This window comes from Herpailurus yagouaroundi, unplaced genomic scaffold (genome assembly GCF_014898765.1).
Source record: "Herpailurus yagouaroundi ecotype Mexico unplaced genomic scaffold, PumYag 210, whole genome shotgun sequence".
Lineage (NCBI taxonomy): Eukaryota > Metazoa > Chordata > Mammalia > Carnivora > Felidae > Herpailurus > Herpailurus yagouaroundi.
This window is the reverse complement of record NW_024412441.1, coordinates 18,824,834-18,847,668: the sequence shown is the minus strand read 5'-3', so window position 1 is coordinate 18,847,668 and position 22,835 is coordinate 18,824,834. Positions and strand designations below refer to the sequence as shown.

Here is a 22,835-nt window from a genome sequence, read left to right as displayed (position 1 = left end):
TTAGAGGAAAAGCTTTCAGTTTTTCACTGGTGAGGATAATGTTCATTGTGGGTTTGTCACATGTGGCCTTTATTATGTTGAGTTTCCTTCTATTCCTGGGTTTGTTTTTTGTTTGTTTTGTTTTGTTTTTAGTATTTTTATCATGAAAGGGTGTTGAATTTTGTCAGATATTTTTTCTGGATCAATTGAGGTGATCATGTGGGGTTTTTTTCCCTTGATTCTGTTGACCAGATATTTTTAGGGAGCTAAATTATATGCAAACTAAGAAACAAAGCCAGTGGAGCTTTGTTCACCTTATCAGGAATTGGCTGGTCAGAAGATGGACATTTTGGCATTATTATTAAAGACCTAAATGTTAGACCCAACTCTGGCAAAAACCAACAAGTCCTTTGCTCTGTTAAATATTTTCTTTGTATTTCTCCTATTATTTCCCATTATGCGCTGTGTACAAGTGCTAAATGTTAATTGGTTAGTTAGATATTTGAGCCCCCTTTTAAAGTCTGAGGATTCATAGTAACTGCCAATAAGAAATAGCTTTCCATATAAATGGTGAGTTAGTATGTGTGGGGTAGAGGACACTGTTTTAAAGTCAACTATGAAAGAGGCAGGGACACAGCTTGAATTTTATTTCCATGAAGAGTCAGGGCTTTTTAATTTAGGAAGAAACCATGGAACTATGTGGATGAAATGATAATAATATCTGGGATGATTTGTTTTGAAATAACCTTGTGGGAGTGGGAGGGGGAGAAGGTGTAAAAATGAAACAAGAGTGACAATATGTTAAGTTCATTATATATTCTCTGTATTTTTGTATCTGTTTGAGATTTCTCATAATAAAAAGTTCAGAAAAGAAACTCAATGTAAATTAATGATGATGTTGCAGCTTTATATGGAAATACTTCATAGCCGTTACAGTTAACACTTACGAAGAATTTTAATGATATGATATAAGAAAACCAGGAAGTCAGTCTTCCTAACAAGGTATATGTGTGCATGTACACACACATATCTGTGTAGACAAAAATATTGGAAGGAAATTCAAACATTAATTGGAGTAACCTTGGTCAAGGTGGGATTATGGATGATTTTCGTTCTCTGTACTTTTTACAGTGAATAAGAGAAAAACATCAAGGTATAACTGACGTACAGAGTTATATTAGCTTCAGGTGTACAATGTAATGATTCAACGTTTCTGTACATTGGTCAGTGCTCATCATGATAAGTGTACTGTTAATCTCCTTTATCTGTTTCACCCATGAAGAAAACAATTTCCAAAAAAGCTTTTGTGAAGGAAAGGAATCAAATCTGCATTGTATAATTTGGTCAAGCATTTTTTTCTAGTTAAATGTTTTCCATGAACTCTGATCAGTGATTAGATAAACACCTATGTGGCTATTAATCTTGAGCTGTGGGCATGGTTTTGGCCTATACTGTCCTGTACTCTGCCCTGGAATCTGTCTTTGATGGGGTGTGTGCAGGTGAGGTCCTGGGCAAAAAGCAGTCACCAAAACCATTTTACTCATTGTTGACTTCTGTTAAGCATGTCCCTTTTAACATGAATTTCCATTTGATTTTAGTGAACTGGATATGATCTCCACGAGGGTGATGGACATTAAGCTTCGAGAAGCTGCAGAAGGCCTTGGGGAGGACAGCACGGGTAATGTCCTCACTAACCCTGTTCTGAGAAGAACCCATGTTTGGTTATGGGGCAGGGAGAGGGGCTGATGGAGCCAAGCTTTTGGGGTTCTGTGTGTGGAGAGTGGGGGCTCAGTTCACAATGTGTCCAAACACCCCACACCCTTCACTATGACTGGAGAGCACATCCAGATTATTTAAGGCCACTCAGGGCAGTACTCCTTTGCTTCTCTGTCACACACAGGGAGGTTTTAAAGTCATTTTCCTCATTCCTGGAGGCAAATCCGTCCCCATGTTTGGCTGACTTGAAAGCAAGGAGGAACAATTCATTGGAGTCACTTATCATCCAAGAACATCCAAAGAATCAGTAGGATGTTGGGAAAAGCACGATATGGCCTGATCATGCAGAAGAAATAATATTATCAAGACAGAGCCTTTGCTGTCTCTCTTTCATGGCTTTGATTCTCCTTCAGAGAACATTATTATACCCCCTACCAAGCTAAATACCAGGCTCCCTACCAAGCCAAATTCCATCATCTCATTACATGTTCTCAGTGTTACCTGATTAGGTAATTGGTTCACTGTTTTCCATAAATTGCTATTTGTCTAGACAGAGTTGCAAAATTGACCTTAAAAATTTTGATCTCCCCACAATGTACCTTTTTCTTAGGTTAGCCATTTATACTCCCTTTATCTCAGTAACAAAGATCTCCATCACGTTCTTGTTTAAAGTTAAAATGCTAAAAAGTAAAAATAAAGGTAAAATGCTAGTAGTGATTTTCTTTGTTGTACTTTAGTGGGAACAGCTTCCAATAATATTAAATCCTAGATGCTAACCCTTAGCTTCAAATACTAATTTCATTAAAGAGTCTATTTCATATATTATAGGTAGATTTTCCTTATTATTCCATATTAGAACTACTTTTCCTCTGTCACATTTTGGTAGACAACAAATAAGCCTTAAATATAAGGTGAGGTTTTAAAAATTAACTCTGATGGAGGCACCTGGGTGGTTCAGTTAGTTGAGCATCTGGCTCTTGATTTTGGCTTAGGTCTGAGCTTGGATGTGTAGGTCTTGATTCCAGGTTTGTGAGATAGAGCCCTACATCAGGCTCTGTGCTGAACATGGAGTCTGCTTAGGATTCTCTCTCTCTGTCCCTTTGCCCCTCTGTCTCACTCTCTGTCTCTCTCTCTCTCTCAAATAAAAATAAAAAATAAAAATAAATCCTGAGAGAGAAAATGGAATTTCAAAATTTCTCATATTACAGGATACTGAATTATTTCTGATTTTAAACAAAAAATACTCTTTGAAGAAGCATTTCATTAGTCATTAGTCTGAAACAACCTCCATAAATGCTAGTTTGGGATGGTTACGGAGGCTACCATGAAGAATCAGTTTTAAAAACAATTTTTTTTAACATTTATTCATTTTTGAGAGACAGAGTGTGAGCAGGGGAGGGGCAGAGAGAGAGGGAGACACAGAATCCAAAGCAGGCTCCAGGCTCTGAGCTGTCAGCACAGAGCCTGATATGGGGTTCGAACCCACGAACCTTGAGATCATGACTTGAGCTGAAGTCAGACACTTAACCAACTGAGCCACCGAGGTGCCCCTTTGATAAATTTTTAAAAAATGTTTATTTTACTTTTGATAGAGAGAGAGAGAGAGAGAGAGAGAGAGAGAGAATGAATGGGGGAGGGGCAGAGAGAGGGGGAGACACAGAATCTGAAGCAGGGTTCAGGCTCTGAGCTGTCAGCATAGGGCCCGACGTGGGGCTCAAACTCATGGACTGCAAGATCATAACCTGAACTGAAGTCAGACTCTTAACTGACTGAGCCACCCAGGTACCCTATAATCAATTTTTAAAAAGAAAGAGAGAAATTAAATATTCTTTTTTTCTGAACAATAGTAAGTTAAGTTATTCAGGTCAACTCCTTCCCATTTAAAATTTGAAATTCTAGATAAGCTTCAACAAATGAGGTTGGGAAAACTGGATAGCCACATGCAAAAGAATGAAACTGGATCACTTTCTTTCACATATACAAAAATAAACTAAAAAAATCATAAAATTAAAAAAAATAAACTCCAAATGAATTAAGGACCTAAATGTGAGGCCTGAAAACACAAAAATTCTTGAAGCGAGCATAGGCAGTAATCTCTCTGACATTTTTCTAGAAATGTCTCCTGAGGCAAGGGAAATAAAGGCAAAAATGAACTATTGATACTACATCAAAATAAAAATTTTCTGCACAGCAAAGGAAATAGTCCTTTCCTTTAGTCCAGAACTAAAAGGCAACCTACTGAATGGGAGAAGATATTTGCAAATGACATATCTGATAAAATATTAGTATCCAAAATATGTAAAGAACTGGTACAACTCAATATTCACAAAACAAATAATCCAGTTAAAAAATGGACAGAAGACACGAATAGATATTTCTCTAAAGAAGACACACAGATGGCCAACAGACACATGAAAAGATGCTCAGCATCACTCGTCATCAAGGAAATGCCCACCAAAACTACAATGAGATATCACTTCACACCTATCAGAATGGTTAAAATCAACAACACAAGAAACAACAGGTGTTGGTGAAGATGTAGAGAAAAAAGAATCTTCTTGCATTGTTTGTGGGAATGCAAATTGGTGCAGCCATTGCAGAAAGCAGTATGGAGCTTCCTCAAAAAATTAAAAATAGAACTATCCTACAATCCAGAAATCACACTATTGGGTATTTACTCCCAAAACACAAAAACACTAACTCAAAGGGATACATGCACCCCTATGTTCATTGTAGCACTATTTGAAATACACAAACTATGGAAGCAGCTGAAGTGTTCATCAATAGATGAGTAGATGAAGAAAAAGTGGTATACACACACACACATATACACACATATGTGCGCGCGCGCACACACACACACACACACACACACACACACACACACACAGTGGACTGTTATTCAGCCATAAAAAAGAATGGAATCTTGCCATTTGCAACATGGATAGAGCTAGAGAGTATAATGCTAAGTGTAATAAGACAGAGAAAGACAAATAATCATGTGATCTCACTCATTTGTGGAATTTAATTAACAATACAAATGAGCAAAGGGGGAAAAAAGAGAGACAAACCAAGAATCAGACCCTTAACTATAGAGAACAATTTGATGGTTACCAGAGGGCAAGTGGGAGAGGGGATGGGGGAAATAGGGGATGTGGATAAAAGAGTATCATGATGGAAAAAAAAATAAAATGAGAAAAAATTTATCACTTACCATGATGAAAAAAAATGAGAAAAAATTCTAGGTAAGACCACTTACTTCTTAAAGATCTTTTTAAAAGTAAGAAATAAGATAGCCAGAATTGAAAGAGAAATGGTGATCTGCAGAGATAAGTGGTCATAGAAACCACTTTTGCCCTCAGATCATTGATCAATGTTGGAAATTTTGAATTTCATTTTCATGTCTTCATGGAGTGATAGATGAGAGAAAGGGTCAGATATCAAAGTACATGTCTGTACAAGGTGGGCTGTCTAACAGAAGACCCTCTTGACTCGAAGGTGGGAGCCCAAGGAGCAGTAAAATCAGAGTAAGTGTGAATAAGAGGTAAAGCACCTCTTTATGGATTTGTAGCTTGAGTTTGTATCACTTAGGTAATTTAGAGAATCTCAACCCTTGAACTTGGCTAATATTATTCCTAGACTGGATGTGACTATAGGTACCTTGTCGAATCAGACAATCTTTTTTGAAGAACAGTACCTCTACCTAGACTTCAAAATATTACAGAAAATAATATTTTCAAAAAGTTCCATGACAAACACAGTCAGTGATAACCACATATATAAAGCCATAGGGCACCATGAATGAGAAGCAACATGTTCTAGGTTTAATTAGGTCTCCCCAAAAGTCATATATTGAAGTCCTGACCCCTGGCACCTCAGAATATGACCTTATTTGGAAGTTGGGTCATTGCAGATGGAGTTAGTTAAGAAAAGGTTATACTGGAATATGGTGGGCCCCTAACCTACTGTGACTGATGCCGTTATCAAAAGGGGAAATATGGACATAGACACGCACACAAGGAGAACACCATATGAAGATGAAGTCATATCAGGGTGGTGGCATCTACAGGACATGGAATGTCAAAAATTGCCAGCAAACCACCAGAAGTTAGAGGATGGAATAGATGTCACGGCCCTTTCAAGGAAGCAACCATGCCAGTAACACCTTAATCTCAAACTTCTAGCCTCCAGATCTGAGAGGTAATACACCTCTGTTGTTTAAGCTGCTCAGTTTGTTCTATTTTGTGACAACAGCCCTAACAAACTGGCACACAGGAGAAACGGGGTACCTGGATGGCTCACTTGGTTAAGTGTCCAACTTTTGGTTTCAGCCCAGGTCATGATCTTGTGGTTTGTGAGTTCGGGCCCGCATCAGGCTCTGCGCTGGCGGTATGGAGTCTGCTTGGGAGTCTTTCTCTCCCTCTCTCTCTCTGCCCCTTCCCCACTCACGCTGTCTCTGTCTCAAAATAAATGGATAAAATTTTTAATAAAAAAATACACAGCAGAAACAAGAGAAACATAAAAGATACACAAAAGAATCAAATACCAGAATGATCAAATATATGCTATAAAGCAATTGTGCATAGTAACTATGTTTAAAGATAATTTTTAAAAGTTTGAAAATATTTGGAAGGAACAGAGAACTATGAAAAGTGTCATAACACTCAGCCAGTGCTCTAAGGGAGATAAGTAAATGGGATACAGATAGAAGGAAGAAGTGAAATTATCTTTATTTGCAGATGACATGATTATACAAAATATCAAAAAAGTACTTAGATCTCTTAAGCAAGGTTAGCAAGATTGCAAGATACAGGTCAATATACAAATATCAATTGTATTTCTGTATAACTAGCAGTGAAAAATTATAAAACTGAAATTTTTAAAAGTACAATTTACAATAGCACAAATAAAAATAAATACTTAGGCACATATCTAACAACATGTATGCAGGACCTGTGTACTGAAAAAAAAATTGTTTAAAGAAAGACCTAGGTCAACAAAGACCTAAATACGTGGAGTGATATATTATGTGTTGTGGACTGAATACTTGTGTCCCCACATTCATGTTAAAATCCGAATACCACCATGTGATGATATTAGGAGGGTGGGGCCTTTGGGAGGTAATTAGGCCATGAGGGTGGAACCCTCAAGAATGGAATTGGTACCCTTATCAGAAGAGACCAGAGAGCTACTTGCTTTCTTTCTGCCACTTACAGACACAGTGAGAAGTTGCAATCAGCAACCTATAAGAGAGCCCCAAAAGAAGCCCACCGTGGTGCCTCCCTGATCTCAAACTTCTAGCTTCCAGAACAGTGAACAATGAATTTCTGTTACTCATAAGCCACCCAGTCTATGGCACTTTATTACAGCAGCCTGAACGGACTAAAACTACATTTACAGATTGGACAGTTGTGTTGCTAAAATGTCAGTTCTCCCCCCACTGAGCTGCAGAATGGTGTGTTAGTACATGTGGGGTAGAATATACTGTTGCTACGTCTGCTGTGGAAGGCTGGACCCAGATCAATGATCTACAGCAAGAATATTGACCAGTGATCATTTATTTAATTTCCATGAAAAGTCAGAGATTTTTTTATTTAGGACAAAGCCAAATCCGTATAGATGAAGTGATAATAGTATCTGGGAGGATTTGCTTTGAAATAACCTGGCAGGGATGAGGAGGAGAAGAAAGAGTAAAGATGAAACAGTCATAATCCCAGCAGGATATTTTTCCAACATTGACAAACTGATTTCAAAATTTACATGAAAATGCAAAATAACCAGAATAGTAAAAACAGTTTTGGAAAAGAACAAAATTGGAGGACTCACATTACCTGATTTCAAGACTTACTCATAAGCTACAATAACGAAGCCAAGCGTGGTAATATTGATGAAAAGGGTGGATGTGTAGAGCTACAATAGTGTCCAAAAATCAACCTATACAAATGTGGTAAGTTGATCTTTGACAAAAATGCAAAAGTGATTCAAGGGAAAGAGGATTATCTTTTCAGCATGGTTGAACATTTTTTCAGCATGGTTATCTTTTCAACATGGTGCTAGAGCAAATTAAACATCCAATGTAAAAAAAAAAAAAAAAGAACTTTGACCTCTACTTCACAGATGATACAAAAATTAATTTAAAATATATCAAGGGCATAAATGCAGCACTATTAAACCTTTCAAAGAAAACAGAAAATATTTGTGACCTGGAATTATATAAGAGTTCTTAGGACACTTCAATGCCTAAATTGGACTTCAGTACAATTGAAAACTTTTTATCTATGAAAGACCCTGTTAAGAAAATGAAAAGACTTGCTTTGGATCCTGTGTCTCCCTCTCTCTCTGCCCCTTCCCCACTTGTGCTCTGCCTCTCTCTCTCTCTCTCTCTCAAAAATCAATAAACATTTTTAAAAATTACAAAAAAAGAAAGGAAGGAAGGAAGGAAGGAAGGAAGGACGGAAGGAAGAAAAAAAGAAAATGAAAAGACAGAGGCACCTGAGTGGCTCATTCTGTTGAGTGTCTGACTTTTGGTTTCAACTCAGGTCCTAATCCCAGGGTTGTGGGATTGAGCCCTGCATTGGGCTCCATGTTGAGCGTGGAGCCTGCTTAAGATTCTCTATCTCCCTCTGCCTCTGCCCTTCTCCCCTGCTCATATACACACTCTCTCTCAAATTAAAAAAAGAAAGAAAGAAAAAAGAAAATGAAAAGACAAGTCCAAGGCTGGGAGGAAATATTTATAAATCACCCTTGACAAGCGACTTGTATTTAGAACTCTCAAAATTGAACACTAGGAAAACAAACAACCCAAATAAAAAATAGGCAAAGGTTTTAAAGGATGCTTTACCAGAAGATACACAGATGCCAAATAAGCTCATGAAAAAGTGCTCAACATCTGTAGCCATTAGGTAATGCAAGTTAAAACTACAATGAGATACTGTTGTACATCTATTAGAATGGCAAAGCAAAACAACAACACATCCAACAGTAGCAAGTGCTGGAGGATGCAGGGAAGCTGGAACTCTCATACTGCTGTTGGGAATGCAAAATGGTACAGCCACTTTTGAAAATATTTCAACAGTTTCTTATCAAATTAAACATACACTTAGTCTGTGACCCAGCGATCCTGCTCTTAGGTATTTGCCTAAGAGAAATGAAAACTTACGTTTACACAGAAACCTGTACCAACTTTATTAATAATTTCCAAAAACTGCAATGAATCCAAATGTCCTTCAACTGCTCAATGTTTAAATAAAGTGGTACATCCCTACAATGGAATAGGGCTCGGTAATAATAAGGAACAAATTACTGCTTGACGTAACTACATGGATTGTTGTGCTGAGTGAAAGAAGCCAGAATCAAAAGGACAGATACTGTATGAATCAATCTATATGACATTCAGGAAAAGGCAAAACTATAGGAACAGAGAAGATATCAGTGGTTTCCAGGGGTTAAAGACCGGGGAAGGGTTTGGATACAAAAGGGCAGCCTGAAGGGTGATGGTACAATTCTGTATCTTGAGATCATTATGCAGCTCTATGTGTACCAAAAAGAGTAAATTTAACTTGTAATATTTAAAATAACTTAAAAAATTATATGCCAGATTTGAAAACCATCAAATGGATTTTTTTAGAAATAAGAAAAACTAGGGGCGCCTGGGTGGCTTAGTCAGTTAAGCATCTAACTCTTGGTTTCAACTCAGGTCGTGATCTCAAAGTTTGTGAGTTCGAGCACTGCATTGAGCTCTGCGCTGACAGCATGGAGCCTGCCTGAGAGTCTCTCTTTCCCTCTCTCTCTGCCCCTCCTCTGCTCTCTCTGTCTCTCAAAATAAATAAAACTTAAAAAACTATTTAAAAAGAGAAATAAGAATAACTGTTACAATTAGAAATTTATTGGATGAGTTTAACAGCAGATTATATCAGCTCAGGATAGATTAATCATAAGAAAGTAGACAGAAAAGGGGTGCCTGGATGGCTCAGTGGGTGGAATGTGGAACTCTTGATCTCAGGGTTATGAGTTTGAGCCCCTGTAGGGTGTAGAGATTACTTAAAAAAATTTTAAAAAGCATACAGAATATAGAATAGAATGGTAAAATGATGGGAGGTACAGAAGAGAAGAGGCATAGAGATAAGTGAAAGGATGTAATGTATATCTGAGCAGTCTCAAGAGAGGAGAGAGTAGCAGAGAATATTCTAGAATTTAGAAAAAGATGACCCAATCCACAGATTCAAGAAACTGAATAAACCCCAAGAAGGATACGTAAAAGGAAAATCCGTGCAGAGTGAAATTATAGAAAATCAAAGACAAAATGAAAAATCAGTGTGAGAAAAAAAGATTACCTTCAAAGAAGCAAAAAGCTGATGACTGACTTCTCAACTACACAACAGAAGCCACAAAACAGTGAAATAATATTTTCAATATTATTGAAAGAATAAGCTTGAAAAACTAACTGCCAACCTAGAAAATTATACCCAGGAAAAATATATTTTAGGAATGAAGGAAATATAAGGCGTTTTCAGACAAGCAAAAACTGAATTTGTCATCAGTAGACCCTCTCCAAATCAGATTGTAAAGGAAAATTGTCCTAGATGGAAAGTCTGGAATACAAGAAGGAATGGTGAGCAAGGAAACTGAGAAACAAACAGATATATCTGAATGAACATGGAGAAGTTTTTTAAAAAGTGAAAACAAAATAGGACATATAAATAGGATTAAAGTATTCTAAGTTCCTTGTTTTGTCCCATAATAGAATACATAGTATGATTTCTACGGCAATTACTGAGAAAAACAGAGATTAAAGACAGCTTACAAACTCATAGTGGGAAGAACAGAATAACTTTTAAAAGTCAGCTAATCCAAAGGATGGCAATAAAGGAGAGTAAGAAAAAAACACATAAGATGTAGTCTTGTTTTTATTAACGTATCAGTAATTACAGTAAATATAAGTAGGCTAATTATATTAATTGTTCCAGTTAGACTTAAAGATCATCAGATTGGATTTCTACAACTCTAAGTCCTATACATAAAGATTCAGAAGAGTTGAGAGTAAAAGGATAGAAAAACATGTATCTTGTAAACACTAGGAAAAAGGAAGCTGGATAGATGTGTTAATAGCAGTCAAAACAAAATTTAAGGCAAAAAGCATCACTAAAGATAAAGAGGGCCATTTCACAAAAGGTTCAGTTTCCCAGAGAGATAATAATTGCAACTTTCTCTACTCATTGTAATGTTAAAAGTTATGGAGAAGAAATTGACAGTTAAATAAAAATAAAATCTGCAATCAGAGTGGGTTTTTTTTTTTTTTTGAAAGAGAGTATGAGTGGAGGAGGGGCAGAGGGAAGAGGTTGAGAGAGAATCTTAAGCAAGCTCCAAGCCCAGAGTGGAGCCTGATGTGGGGCTCAGTCTCACAACTATGAAATTGTGACATGAGCCGAAATCAAGGGTCAGATGCCTAACCAACTGAGCCACCTAGGCACCCCCAAGAGAGGATTATTTTTAATACATTTCCATCAGTAATTGATAGAACAAATGTATTTTAAAAAATTAATAAAGATGAAACATATTTAGACAACACAAAAAGTAAAGGGCTTGTCCTAATTGACATGTATAGAACATTGGCAGAAATACATGATTTTCAAGCACACTGGGAACATTTACCAATTTATGGTAAAGGCCATGAAGCAAATCTCAACAAATTTGAATGGTTTCAAATAATACAGAGCAATTCTCTGACCACAGTGCACTTAAGCTGGAAGTCAATAACAGAAAGATAGTAAGAAAATCTCCAAGGGTTTGGAAGTTAAGATCTACTTTCCTAAATAACCTCTAGGTCTAAGAAGGTATTATAATGGAAATTAAAAAATATTTCAACCAAACAACAATGAAAATCTATCAAAACATGTGGATGCAGCTAAACGAGGTTTAGGGGGAGATATATTGCCTTAAATGTGCCTTAAATATAAAATGCCTTAATAAAATTAAATAAATGCCTTAAATATAAAAACAAAAAAGCCTAAAAATTAATTAGCTAAGTATTCATCTCAAGAAGTTAAAAATAAAGCACAGTACCTGAAGACAGTAGGAGGAAGGAAAGAGTAAGAACAGAAATTGTCACAACAAAAAATAAACATGAAGTAGAGAGAATTAACAAAGCCAACTTTTTTTTAAAGGCAAATAAAGTTGACCTCTGGTGAACTCATCAAGGAAAAATGAGGCACAAATAATTAATACCAGAGCTGAGGAAGGGGGTTTTATATCAGGTGGTGTGGATGCTAAAACAATATAAGGATATTATTAATAACTATATGCCAATATAGTGAAGTTGAAAATTTAGAAAAAATAGGCAAATTCCTAGAAAAACGTAGCCTCATAAAACAGATTCGAGAAGTAGAAAATCCAAATAGTTCCTATAACCCACTAGAGAAACTGAACTTAACAGCCTAGCAGTGAACAAACCTAACACAAATAGGCCCCAGTTGGATGGCTGACTAACCAACCACTGCAATTCAGACAAGAGTGTTACCTTTTGGATCTTTGTAGCCACTCATTTTTAACCCAGAAATACCATGTTTGACTGCGTAGGGTAATAAAGCTGCACTGTGTATTCAGACCTTCATGGATGCAAACCTGTTTATCAGCTAGGCAAAGGTCAGATGGTATCCTAGCAAATGCAGAAAACTCTTAAGAGTCTTTCCAAATCATAAACTGTCATTGAGAACCATCAGTTAACAACATAAGCATTATGTGATTATTAAGGTAAGGAAACTTCCACTAGAAGTTAAGAAAGTTTGGCTACGTGTAAGATTGATTTCCCTTTGGGCAGGGATCTGCTCCCCCTAAGGTAATATAGGGACCCCAGCTAGAGTAATCCTAAGTCATTCTGCACATTAAGGCAAGATCATGTAAACTTCCTAAGGGGACATTCATATAAATGTAAAGATCCTGGGGTAGGGGGCAGTTAAAAAGGAGTTCAGCTCACAAAATTATTTACTTATAAAACTAATAAATTGTTTCAGCAAATGTTCAGAATATGTTAGACAGTACCCTGGTGATCTCTGATGTTGCATCCTTCTGCTGTTAGTTCTCATAAATATTCAGAAGGAGAGGAATGAAGATCCCTGAGCTGCTAATGTGATGTCACAGGATCCTGGAGATGATAGAGACTAAAGGAGGTTGAGACTAAAGGAGGCATCAGAGAAGAGATAACGAAATGTTTCAAAGTGTTGTAAATTCTAACAATCCAGGAAACGTGGCAGAGTGGGACTCAGTGTTTCCACCACAGTTTGACATGTTTTTTTCACCCAGAGTTGTTAGCTCCTCCTGGCATCGGGCACTCCAGTGAGCACGAGGAGGCTGGCCCTCCTCTGTCCCTGGTGTGCATGTTCATGCTAAATGAAGCAGTTGAAGACTATTTGGAAAACAATAATGTGAGTTATCACATGGCCTTTACCTCACCAGGACTTTTTGCTTTTGGCTATGTATATTTAGATATTAAAACTTACTTTTGTTTGTACAGTGGAATATTATTCAACAATTAAAGTAAGAATGCATACTAACACATGTATCATCAATGCAAAATTCAGAAGCAGTTCATGGAATGAAAGAAGCCAGACCAAAGAGTATATTCCAGTCATGCAATACAGTATGTGTTATATGAATTCAAGATGATTCTACTGTATGTATGATTCCACTCATGCAATACAGTATGTGTTATATGAATTCAAGAATGGGCAAAACAACTGTGTGGTGATAAGAAATGAGTGGTTGCATCAAAAACAATAAACTAGGGGCACCTGGGCTTAGTTGGTTGAATGTCCAGCTCTTGATTTCAGCTCAGGTCATGATCCCAGGGTTGTGGGATTGAGCCTCACGTCAGGCTCCATGCTTGAGCATGGAGCTTGCTTAAGATTCTCTCCCTTCCTCGGCTCCTCTTCCTCCCTTGTACTCTTGCTCTCTCTACAATAAAAAGCATTAAAAAAACAATACTCTTTAGGAATAAATTTAACCAAGAAGGTGAAAGATCTGTTTAAAAAGAAAGAAAGAAAGAAACCTGGTTTCAAATGAGAGAATGATTGCTCATGGTTTGATTCTGTGATCATGCTCCAGAGCTTTCTTGGCTCTCTTATGAAATGTCCAAAATAAACAAATCAGGATTGTTTTCAGGTGTGCAAAAATGGCACTCTGTGTAGTTCCTGTACTTCTGTGTGGTAAAAGAACTTTCCAGGAGTGCATAATTGATGCACAGACAGAAATATTGCTCTCTGCCCTTCTCTGGTACACACCTTGCACATGCTTCATAAGTACTCACATGTGTTCTTTCTGCACAGGGAAGAAAAAGTCCAAGTTCAAAACATTTAAGAAGTTCTTCGGGAAGAAGAAGAGAAAGGAATCACCATCTTCCACAGGAAATAGCACCTGGAAACAAAGTCAGGCGAAGAGTGAGGTCATTGCCATTGAGTCAGGGCCAGTGGGCTATGACTCAGAGGATGAGCTCGAGTAAGTTGCCTTGTCCATCCTTCAGGCACATGTGGCCCAATAAGCAGGGGTTGGGGGGAGCATAGGAGGACCCAAATACTCTGTCTCATGGTCTTGAAGATTGACTGGATTTGTGAGTATATTTCCTTCCAAGGGAAATCCACTGGAAGCTCTTCCAAGGAGGTTGTATTTTCTGTCTTTTCTTACATAGGGATGGAGAAAGTTAGGGGAAAACATGAACAGGTACCTGCTATGTCCCAGGTGCTGTATTTATTAGAAGTCTGCAACCACTATGGGATAGGAGGTGAGATCTGCCACTTTATAAATGAGCAAACCAAGCTTTAGAGACATTTTGGAGAACTTGCCCATTGTCCTGCAACTGAAAGTGGCAAGATTAGGATATACACCATTATTTTATTTGACCTAAAAATTCTCCATTAGAAGGAGAGAGGGGCGGAGGGAAGGTTTCTTGCTGTTCAGTCTTAGAAAAATCATCCAAAAGTATTGTTAGATATAACAGAACCAATAAGTATGAAAATTTGGGGAAATCTAGTGAAGAAATCCTTATTTTTAGAACGTGTACTTCATCAAAATATAGTTATAATACACATGCTTCCAGCAGTTATTTCTGTGAATAAAAGGGGGAAAATTTGTTGCTATGCAAACTTTAAAAAAAATTTTTTATTTAAATCCAAGTTAGTTAACATATGGTATAATAATGGTTTCAGGAGCAGAATTTAGTGATTCATCACTTACATATAACAACACCCAGTGCTCATGCCAACAAGTGTCCTCCTTTAGATCCATCCCCATTTAGCACCCCCCACCTATCTCCCCTCCAGCAACCCTCAGTTTATTCTCTGTATTTAAGAGTCTTTTATGGTTTGCCTCCCTCTCTGTTTTTATCTTATTTTTCCTTCCCTTCCCCTATGTTCATCTGTTGTGTTTCTTAAATTCCACATACGAGTGAAATCATATGATATTTGTCTTTCTCCTACTGACTTATTTTGTTTAGCATAATACACTCTTAAGAGTTCCTTGCCTGTTTTTAGAGGAGTAGAAATTACACTGACCACTTGGTGGCACCAAATGACTGAAGAGGAAAGATTCAAGGTTTTTCTTTCAGGGTTTTTGTTTTCGTTTCTGTTTTTCCTGGTGCTAGCAAGGAGCAGAGTGGACCCACATAGCAATCTATGAAGAGTACCAAGGAAGGGCTGTACACACATTTTATTAGGCAGGGTGCTCTATATCCTTGGGCTGCGAGATGTTGTCATGATCATATTGCTAATTATTAAATGTCTTCACTGGGCCAGCCCCAGGGAAATTATAATACTTTCCCCACCCACACCCTGTCTCTTTACCAGAACACACAGTGGCTGCTCCATCCAGGGAACAGGAACACAGCAGAGAGGCGAGCATGGTGTGTGCATGTGTGCATACGTGTGTGTGTGTTTGTGTGAGAAATGACCTGTCCACTTGTGTGTCTCCTCTTTGTCACTGGAGCCCATGGAAAATGGGGACAGTTTCCCTTCTATCTTTATGTTCCCACCAGGGGCCAGGTCCTCAATTACTGGTCAAAGTTCACTGGAGTGATGCTAGGATAGGAGGCTTAGGGGTGGGGTCTGATGAATCCCAGGAAGTACAGTGTTTTTAGAGAACAGCACAGAGGATGAGACAAGATCTGTTTTTCCCCCAACTTCATTGAAGAATAATAGATGTATAACATTGTGGAAGTTTAAGGTGGATAATGTGTTGATTTAATACACAAGCATATTAAAAAATGACTACCACCGTAGAGCTAATACCTGCATCACATCACTTAATTACTACTTATTTATTGAGGTGGGAACATCTAAGATCTACTCTCTTAATAATTTCAAGTATATAATACAATAGTATTATCTATAACTGTACTATACAAACTATGCTGTAGATCTCCCTAACTTCTTTGTCTTATAACTGGAAGTGTGTACCATTTCCCCCAGCCTACAGCCCCTGGTAACCACCATCCACTATGTGTTCTTATGAGTCTGACTTTTTTAGATTTTACATAAGTGAGATCACACAGTATTTGTCTTTTTCTGTCTTGCTTGTTTCACTTAGCATAATGCCCTCAGTGTTCATCATGTTGTCACAAACCACAAGATGTCCTTCTTCCTCATGACTAACTAATATCCCAGGTACATATATGTAGACACATACATGCAAACTACATCTTCTTTCTCCATTCATCTGTTAATGGACACGTGGGTTGTTTCCATATTTTTGCTATTGTGAATAATGCTGCAGTGAACATAGGAATGCAGATATCTCTTCAAGATCCTATTTTCATTTCCTTTGGGTAATACCCAGCAGTGGACTTGGTGGATCCTGTGGTAGTTCTATTTTTAATTTTTTGAGGGGCCTCCATGCTGTTTTCCGTGGTGACTGCACCAACTTCTATTCCCGCCAACAGTGCAGATGGGATCCCTTTTCTCCACATTCTTGCCAACATTTATCTCTTATCATTTTGGTGATGGCCATTCTAACGGGCCTGATATTTGCATTTCCTCAATGATTAGTGATGTTGGGCATCTTTTCATGCATCTGTTGGCCATTTATATGTCTTCTTTGGAAAAATGTCTGTTTGACTCCTCTTGGTTAAACAATTAAATCCTCTTGAATTGGATTGTTGTTGGTTTTTCTTGCTATTGAGTTGTATGAGCTCTTTTTATATTTTGGATATTAATCTCTTATCATATATATTATTTGTAAATATTTTCTCCCATTCTGTAGGTTGTCTTTTCATTTTGTTGATAGTTTCCTTTGCTGTGCAGAAACTTTTAAATTTGATGTAGTCTCACTTGTTTATTTTTGCTTTTGTTGCCTTTGCTTTTGGTGTCAAATTCAAGAAGTTATTGCCAACACCAATGTCAAGGTCACTTACTATCTATGTGGTAACTCTTCTAGGAGTTTTATGATTTTGTGTCTTATGTGCAAGTCTTTAATCCATTTTTATTTTTTTTATGGGGTAGAATGAAAAAATACTGAAACTGAAATTGCATGTTCAATTTCATTCTTTTGCTTGTGGCTATCCAGTTTTCCCAGCACCATTTATTGAAAAGACTATCCTTTTTTCATTGTATATTCTTGGCTGCTTTGTTATAAATTAATTGACTATGTAAGGGACAAAATCTTAGGGGGAGTCTTTAGCCCCTTTGAGAGTCTGTGTGTGTGCCTTCTAGACTCTACAGCAATTTCTCTTCCATCACCATGGGCAAAAGAGTTCCATTTGCCAACATACATTAATGCTGGCAAACCACATGGGACCCTGTGGTTTCAAAACGCTGACACCCATTTATTGTGTCTGTGTTGTTAAGCTTTCTAAGCCTCTTAATCTGTAATGATTTTCCCTCTTCCTCCCCCGCCACCCTGCTTTGTTTCATGTCATTGATCTGATGGAGAAGCAGGGTAATTTTCTCTGGCCAATATCCCACATTCTGGATTTGCTTTCTCTTGGTATGATTGAACTCATTTTTATAGTCTCTGAATCTCTTGCAAAATGTTAGATGGATCTAGATATTTAATTAGATTTAGGTTCAAGGTGGTACTGGACACTTACTGTCACATCACCTCATGAGGCACATACTCTCCGGTTGCCCCACTTCTCATGACACGAAGACTGAGCAGTGGGTTCAGGGGGTCTCTCTCAGTGTGATAGCTCTACAAACCTTCATATAGTGATTTTAACACCTGCTTATGGTCATTGCCTAGATCCATTCTTTTATTGCACAATGGTGTTTTTTCTAATCCTGTCATGCATTCTGCATGTATTAGCTGGAATTTTTTTCATGAAGGAGACCTTTCCTTCATAAATTCCTTGGTTTCTCTGACATGCAGTTTTTCCAGGAAAGGCAGAATAATGCCTCGTTCTCCTTTTACCAATCTACCTTCAGAGTAATGACCTGGTACCCGAGCTGGTACCCTAACTTCGAACACTGACCAATGAGTTTTGTTTTTTATCTTTTCTGGTTTTTTTTTTTTTTTACATCATTGTGAGTGCATGGATTTTTATATATTTGATTTGCTTTAAACCATGACAGTCTTTATTCATTTTTATGCTCATAGTGTTTCATCTTGCACTTTGGAAGTCACTTCAAATTAGTTCCTGGGTTTTTTTTTGACATGACCCCATTTGTCTTTGAATCTCCCCTGCTTTCCTGTACAATGAGAAATCCCAGGTTTATTTTGTGCATTTCCTATCCTAGACCTAGTATCAGACATCTCTTCACATGGTTCTTTTTGGTGTGAAATGGTCTTTAGAGACCATTCTGGCTGCTAGGGGTGATGATTTCTAGTTGGCTGTCATTGCTTCTAGACTTCTTCAGTAGGTATATTAGGAAACATGTTTTAAGAGAAAAATAAATCACTAACTCACTGGTATTTCCAGTTCAAGTTTAATAAGACAAAATTTTTACTTTGATTATTTGAATTCACTATTTTCTATACTAGGAATCTTGGTTCCTAGTGATATTAACAAAATTGTTCATTTTCTTTATTGTACAGTATACTAATAATAATTTCATTACCCCGCCTTAGGTTATAGGTTAGAGTATAGGTTACACTCTATAAGGATTGTCCTCTACTCTTTTTAAAAATCAATATTACTGGGACGCCTGGGTGGCTCAGTCAGTTGGATGACTGACTCTAGATTTTGGCTCAGATCATGATCCCACAGTTTGTGGGTTAGGGCCCCTGTGTCAGGCTCTGCAGTGCAGAGCTTGCTTGGGATTCTCTGTCTCCCAATCTCTCTGTTCTCTCTCTCTGCTCAAAAACAAATAAATAAATAAACTTTAAAAATGTTTTTAAAAATCAATATTGCTACCAATAAAACTGAGTACAATTTCTTATTTTTGATTTTTGTTGTTGTTTTTTTTGTTGTTGTTGTTCTTGGAATTTATCCTATTATGAATGTAGAGTCAAAAGCCACTTGGATGTTGAATTAAAATCACTTAAACTCATTCTTTTCTTTGTACAGTTATGCCAACAATATGATATAAAATTAGGCTTCTTTGTTTCCGTTTGTTTTCTAGTTTTAGAGATTATCTTATTTCCCTTTTTGTTTGATTTTGTCTTTTAACTACATAAAATGTTTACATAGTTTCAAAGACAAAATTGTAAATGTACAAGTAAGTACCTGAGAACCCTGTCTCCCAATCTTGTTTTGTCCTTCCCCCTAAAGATAACTATTTTTATTCATTTATTACTTATCTCTCTATTTTTATTTCTTAAAATATGCACAAACAACACATCTATTCACATATGTTCACCTATAGTCATACACCCCTTCCCCACTTAGAGCTGACATGTTGTTCTGCACTCTGCTGTATTTTTCACTTAGTGCAGTTTGGTGCTGCCTGTGTACAGAGCTCCCCCTTACCTACGTGGTCAGCTGCAAAGTTTCCATGTTTATACAGATACCTACTGAAGGTCATTGGGTTGATGATAGTGTTTTGCTTCTATAAATGTAGCAAATGGCCTTGAATGTATGACATTTTGTGTTTTTGCCAGTGTATCGTTGAAAAGGCAGAGGCCTTTTCATGCTGTCTCAACTCCTACTTACACCCCCAGAGTGGAGGTGTTCAGGCAGTGGTTATGACTTCCAGTGGGCGTGGCCATGGGCTACCCTACTGTAGGAAGGAAACCCAGGTGTGCCTGTGATCTTTGTGACAAGAGCTGCCATTGGCAGGAAGGGCCCATCTAGTTCTTTCACTTGGCCTGATGCCTTCCGAGAAGTGTAAGGACACACCCTTCTGGGAGCCATAGGTTCCCCACTTGCAGACTCACAACTGTGGGCTAGAAAGCAGTTGGAAAGCATCATTAACCAACACAATGTGATCTGCAGTGGAGCAGGACCACCCCTAAGAGTACTCAATGCCTCACAGAGGACAGGATGCCTGGGGCAGCCCGGAGGTGGGGGAGTGTGGAGCACAAGATGGCCAGTGCCTGTAGGGGCGGGCCTTCCTTCCTTCATCATCGGATCTCAATCATCTCCTTCCATCTATTGTTCAGGCAGTCACTGCCAGTAGGAAAATCTGACAACCAACTCTCACATCCTCTTAGGACATTTTGTGAAATGAGTCCTTTGGGTTCAGTTCTGAATTGGAGTCTTGAGCTCAGAGCTGTGGCAGAGGCTGAGATGATGATGACAGAAATGCCCACCATCTGTATTCCAGGACCTAGGCACACAGGCTGGATTGCACAGATCATATCAGGTAATGAAAAGAGGGCATGGCTTAGCAGATTTGCAATTCTCATTTCAAACCCAGCCTGTGGATGTGTGTTTTGGACCACCATGCAAGGATGCCTCCGTCAGGCCCTCAGCCTGCTGTGCAAAAGCAGCCTCTAGCCCACTGAGGGGCTGCATGTTGGCCCACAAGGAATGATTTCATCTTCCCTGGACATCCATGCCAGTCTTCTGTGCAACCCCCCAGCCAGCCGAGGAGCCCTGCCAACCCTTCCTTTCTACAGGCTTGCTGTCATGGACCTCACACCTCGTCAGACCCTGGTTTTCCCATTAATGAAAAGAATTCACCCAGTCTTCAGATCTGTTAGGAAAATTCCTATCTCTGCAATGCTTTTAATAGTTGACTGTGGTATTTGACAGGGTTGGGATAAACTGGAGTCAGAAGCTGTTAAAAAAGAAATGTAACCGAAGGCTTATTGTATGATGTGCCGTTAGCCCCAACCCCCTTGTTCATCCTGAGCACCCCGAGGGAGAGATGGAGGAGAACAGAGTTTCACAGTGACTCTTTTATCCTAGGGAGTCGAGGGGTGCGCTGGGCAGCCGGGCCCTGTCACATGACAGTATTTTCATTCCTGAGTCTGGACAGGATCCTACTCGACCTGTGCGGGTGTTTTCCCAAGAAAATGTGTGTGACCGGATTAAAGCCCTACAGGTAAAGTTTTCCTTGGCAGTGACATTTGGTATGTATGTCAAAGATGTATCAATAAGTTTTAAAATTATTTCTGCTTGGTTTATTTAACGTATCTTAAAGTATATTTGCATTCCAGACACACCAAGTTAATTACAATTGGATCTTGATTCATGCCTAGTTATAAGCACTCATTTTCAAGATGAGAGCAAGAGAGCTAGTAGCAGACACTCTTGTGCTTCATCTGCTACACCAGGCTACACCAGGCAGAGGTGTTGAAAGTACCTCCTGAAGGAATGAATTGGAGCAAGAAGATTTGTTGATAAAAAGTTGCTGATGGAAATAAGAGCAAATGTTCTTTATTCCAATCTAGTTAAAAATACAGTGTAATGTGAAAATGGGGCCACCCCCTCCTCCAGGGGGTCTTCCTGCCAAGCGAGGAGATGACACCGGCATGAGTTCTGAGGATGATGGTCTGCCCAGGAGCCCCCCAGAGATGTCCCTGCATGACATTGGTCCCGGCACAACCATAAAGGCAAGTGACAGCCTGAACCACCTCACAGCTTTGTCTGCGCCCACTGCAGAGGACAGTCGGGAACTCTGGTGGCCCCTGTTAAGATTCCCATGGGTGGGTGTGGCCGTGGTCCATGCAGCTAGGAGGTGTTCCAGACCCAAACAGTGGGAGCTCACCATCAGTCCTTGGACTGTATTTGTATTCATTCTTTGAGCAGAAATTCCTGTTTTGTCAGGAGATATAGTGTTGGTAACATTTTTCATCATGGTTACAGGTCAGATACAATCAACCCTTTACCTGGTTTTTCCTGTCTGGGCAGATGACCGGACTGGGCATCCCATCTCCAAACAAGGGAAATACCTTTGTATCTGTTTTCTGTTGTCATGACATTTGGCTGGAGGGAGAAGGGAGTGGTGAACATACATGACTTCATCTAGACTCTCAGATCTGAGTTTAGGACCATGAGATCTTGTTGATCTAGGGTTAGAATGTGAGGTGTGATGTAGGTAAACAGGGAAGCAGGGAAAGTTTGACAAGCAGGAGAGGTGTTTATGACCTCAGTAGGGCAGGGGGGTTGATCATGGATAACACCCTTCCCCATTAGAAAACAGGTAGAAAACTTGAGCTCCTTCTCCTGTATAAGCTACCCTGCTCATGGTGCCACCATTTTAAGCCCATACAGTGTGCTTGTACATAAATGATCATTTTTCCCTTTAGACAAGACTTGCTGAGGGCTGGATAGAATTGGAGTTCTATGTGTAATGCTGACACTTGAAAAACAAATTAAGGCCAGAGTCCATGTTTTATAGCCACCCACCTGCCCTGTGCATTCTTGGAGCTACACTTGTGCCCTGGTCAAAAGCTGTTCCCAGTAAATCTCAGGGTTTCATTGTGAACCATCATCTTGCAGATTCTGTGCTGATCTGAAATACACTCAGTGGTCACTTCAATTTGGACATCAGAAGCCCCCCTCCAAAAACAAGGGAAAGAATATTTACCTAATTTATGTGTAGTTGTGGGTTCCCAGAGCATCACTGATGAAAGGCAGAGGAAGGACTGTGGTATAGCTGAATGTAAGTAAGCCCCAGGGCTGGGGGTTTACTCCGGGCTGGCTAGAGAATTCTTCTCTCTGGAATTCTGCTCTAGGGTGAACCTGTCCCTGCTTTCTCCATGAGCAGAGTCTGAGGAGAGTGAGCTACCCACACCTGCTCTCCCATGTCGAAGAGAAGGAAGAGAAGACAAGG

General features: G+C 38.7%; 1 protein-coding gene across 4 annotated transcripts in view; it reads left to right on the top strand.

Moving 5' to 3' along the window:
* Positions 1–22,835, top strand: part of CRACDL (CRACD like) — a 145,168-nt gene that overhangs the window by 83,371 nt on the left and 38,962 nt on the right. For 3 of the 4 annotated variants that reach the window (XM_040453992.1, XM_040453991.1, XM_040453993.1), the window contains exons 2-5: positions 1,578–1,657; positions 14,016–14,184; positions 20,966–21,101; positions 21,451–21,612. In XM_040453992.1, coding sequence (XP_040309926.1) covers positions 1,588–1,657; positions 14,016–14,184; positions 20,966–21,101; positions 21,451–21,612 — 537 coding nt within the window. In that variant the 5' untranslated portion in view covers positions 1,578–1,587. Of the gene's footprint in view, positions 1–1,577; positions 1,658–14,015; positions 14,185–20,265; positions 20,418–20,965; positions 21,102–21,450; positions 21,613–22,835 lie in introns of those variants that run through there. The other variant, XM_040453994.1, reaches the window with a different exon arrangement.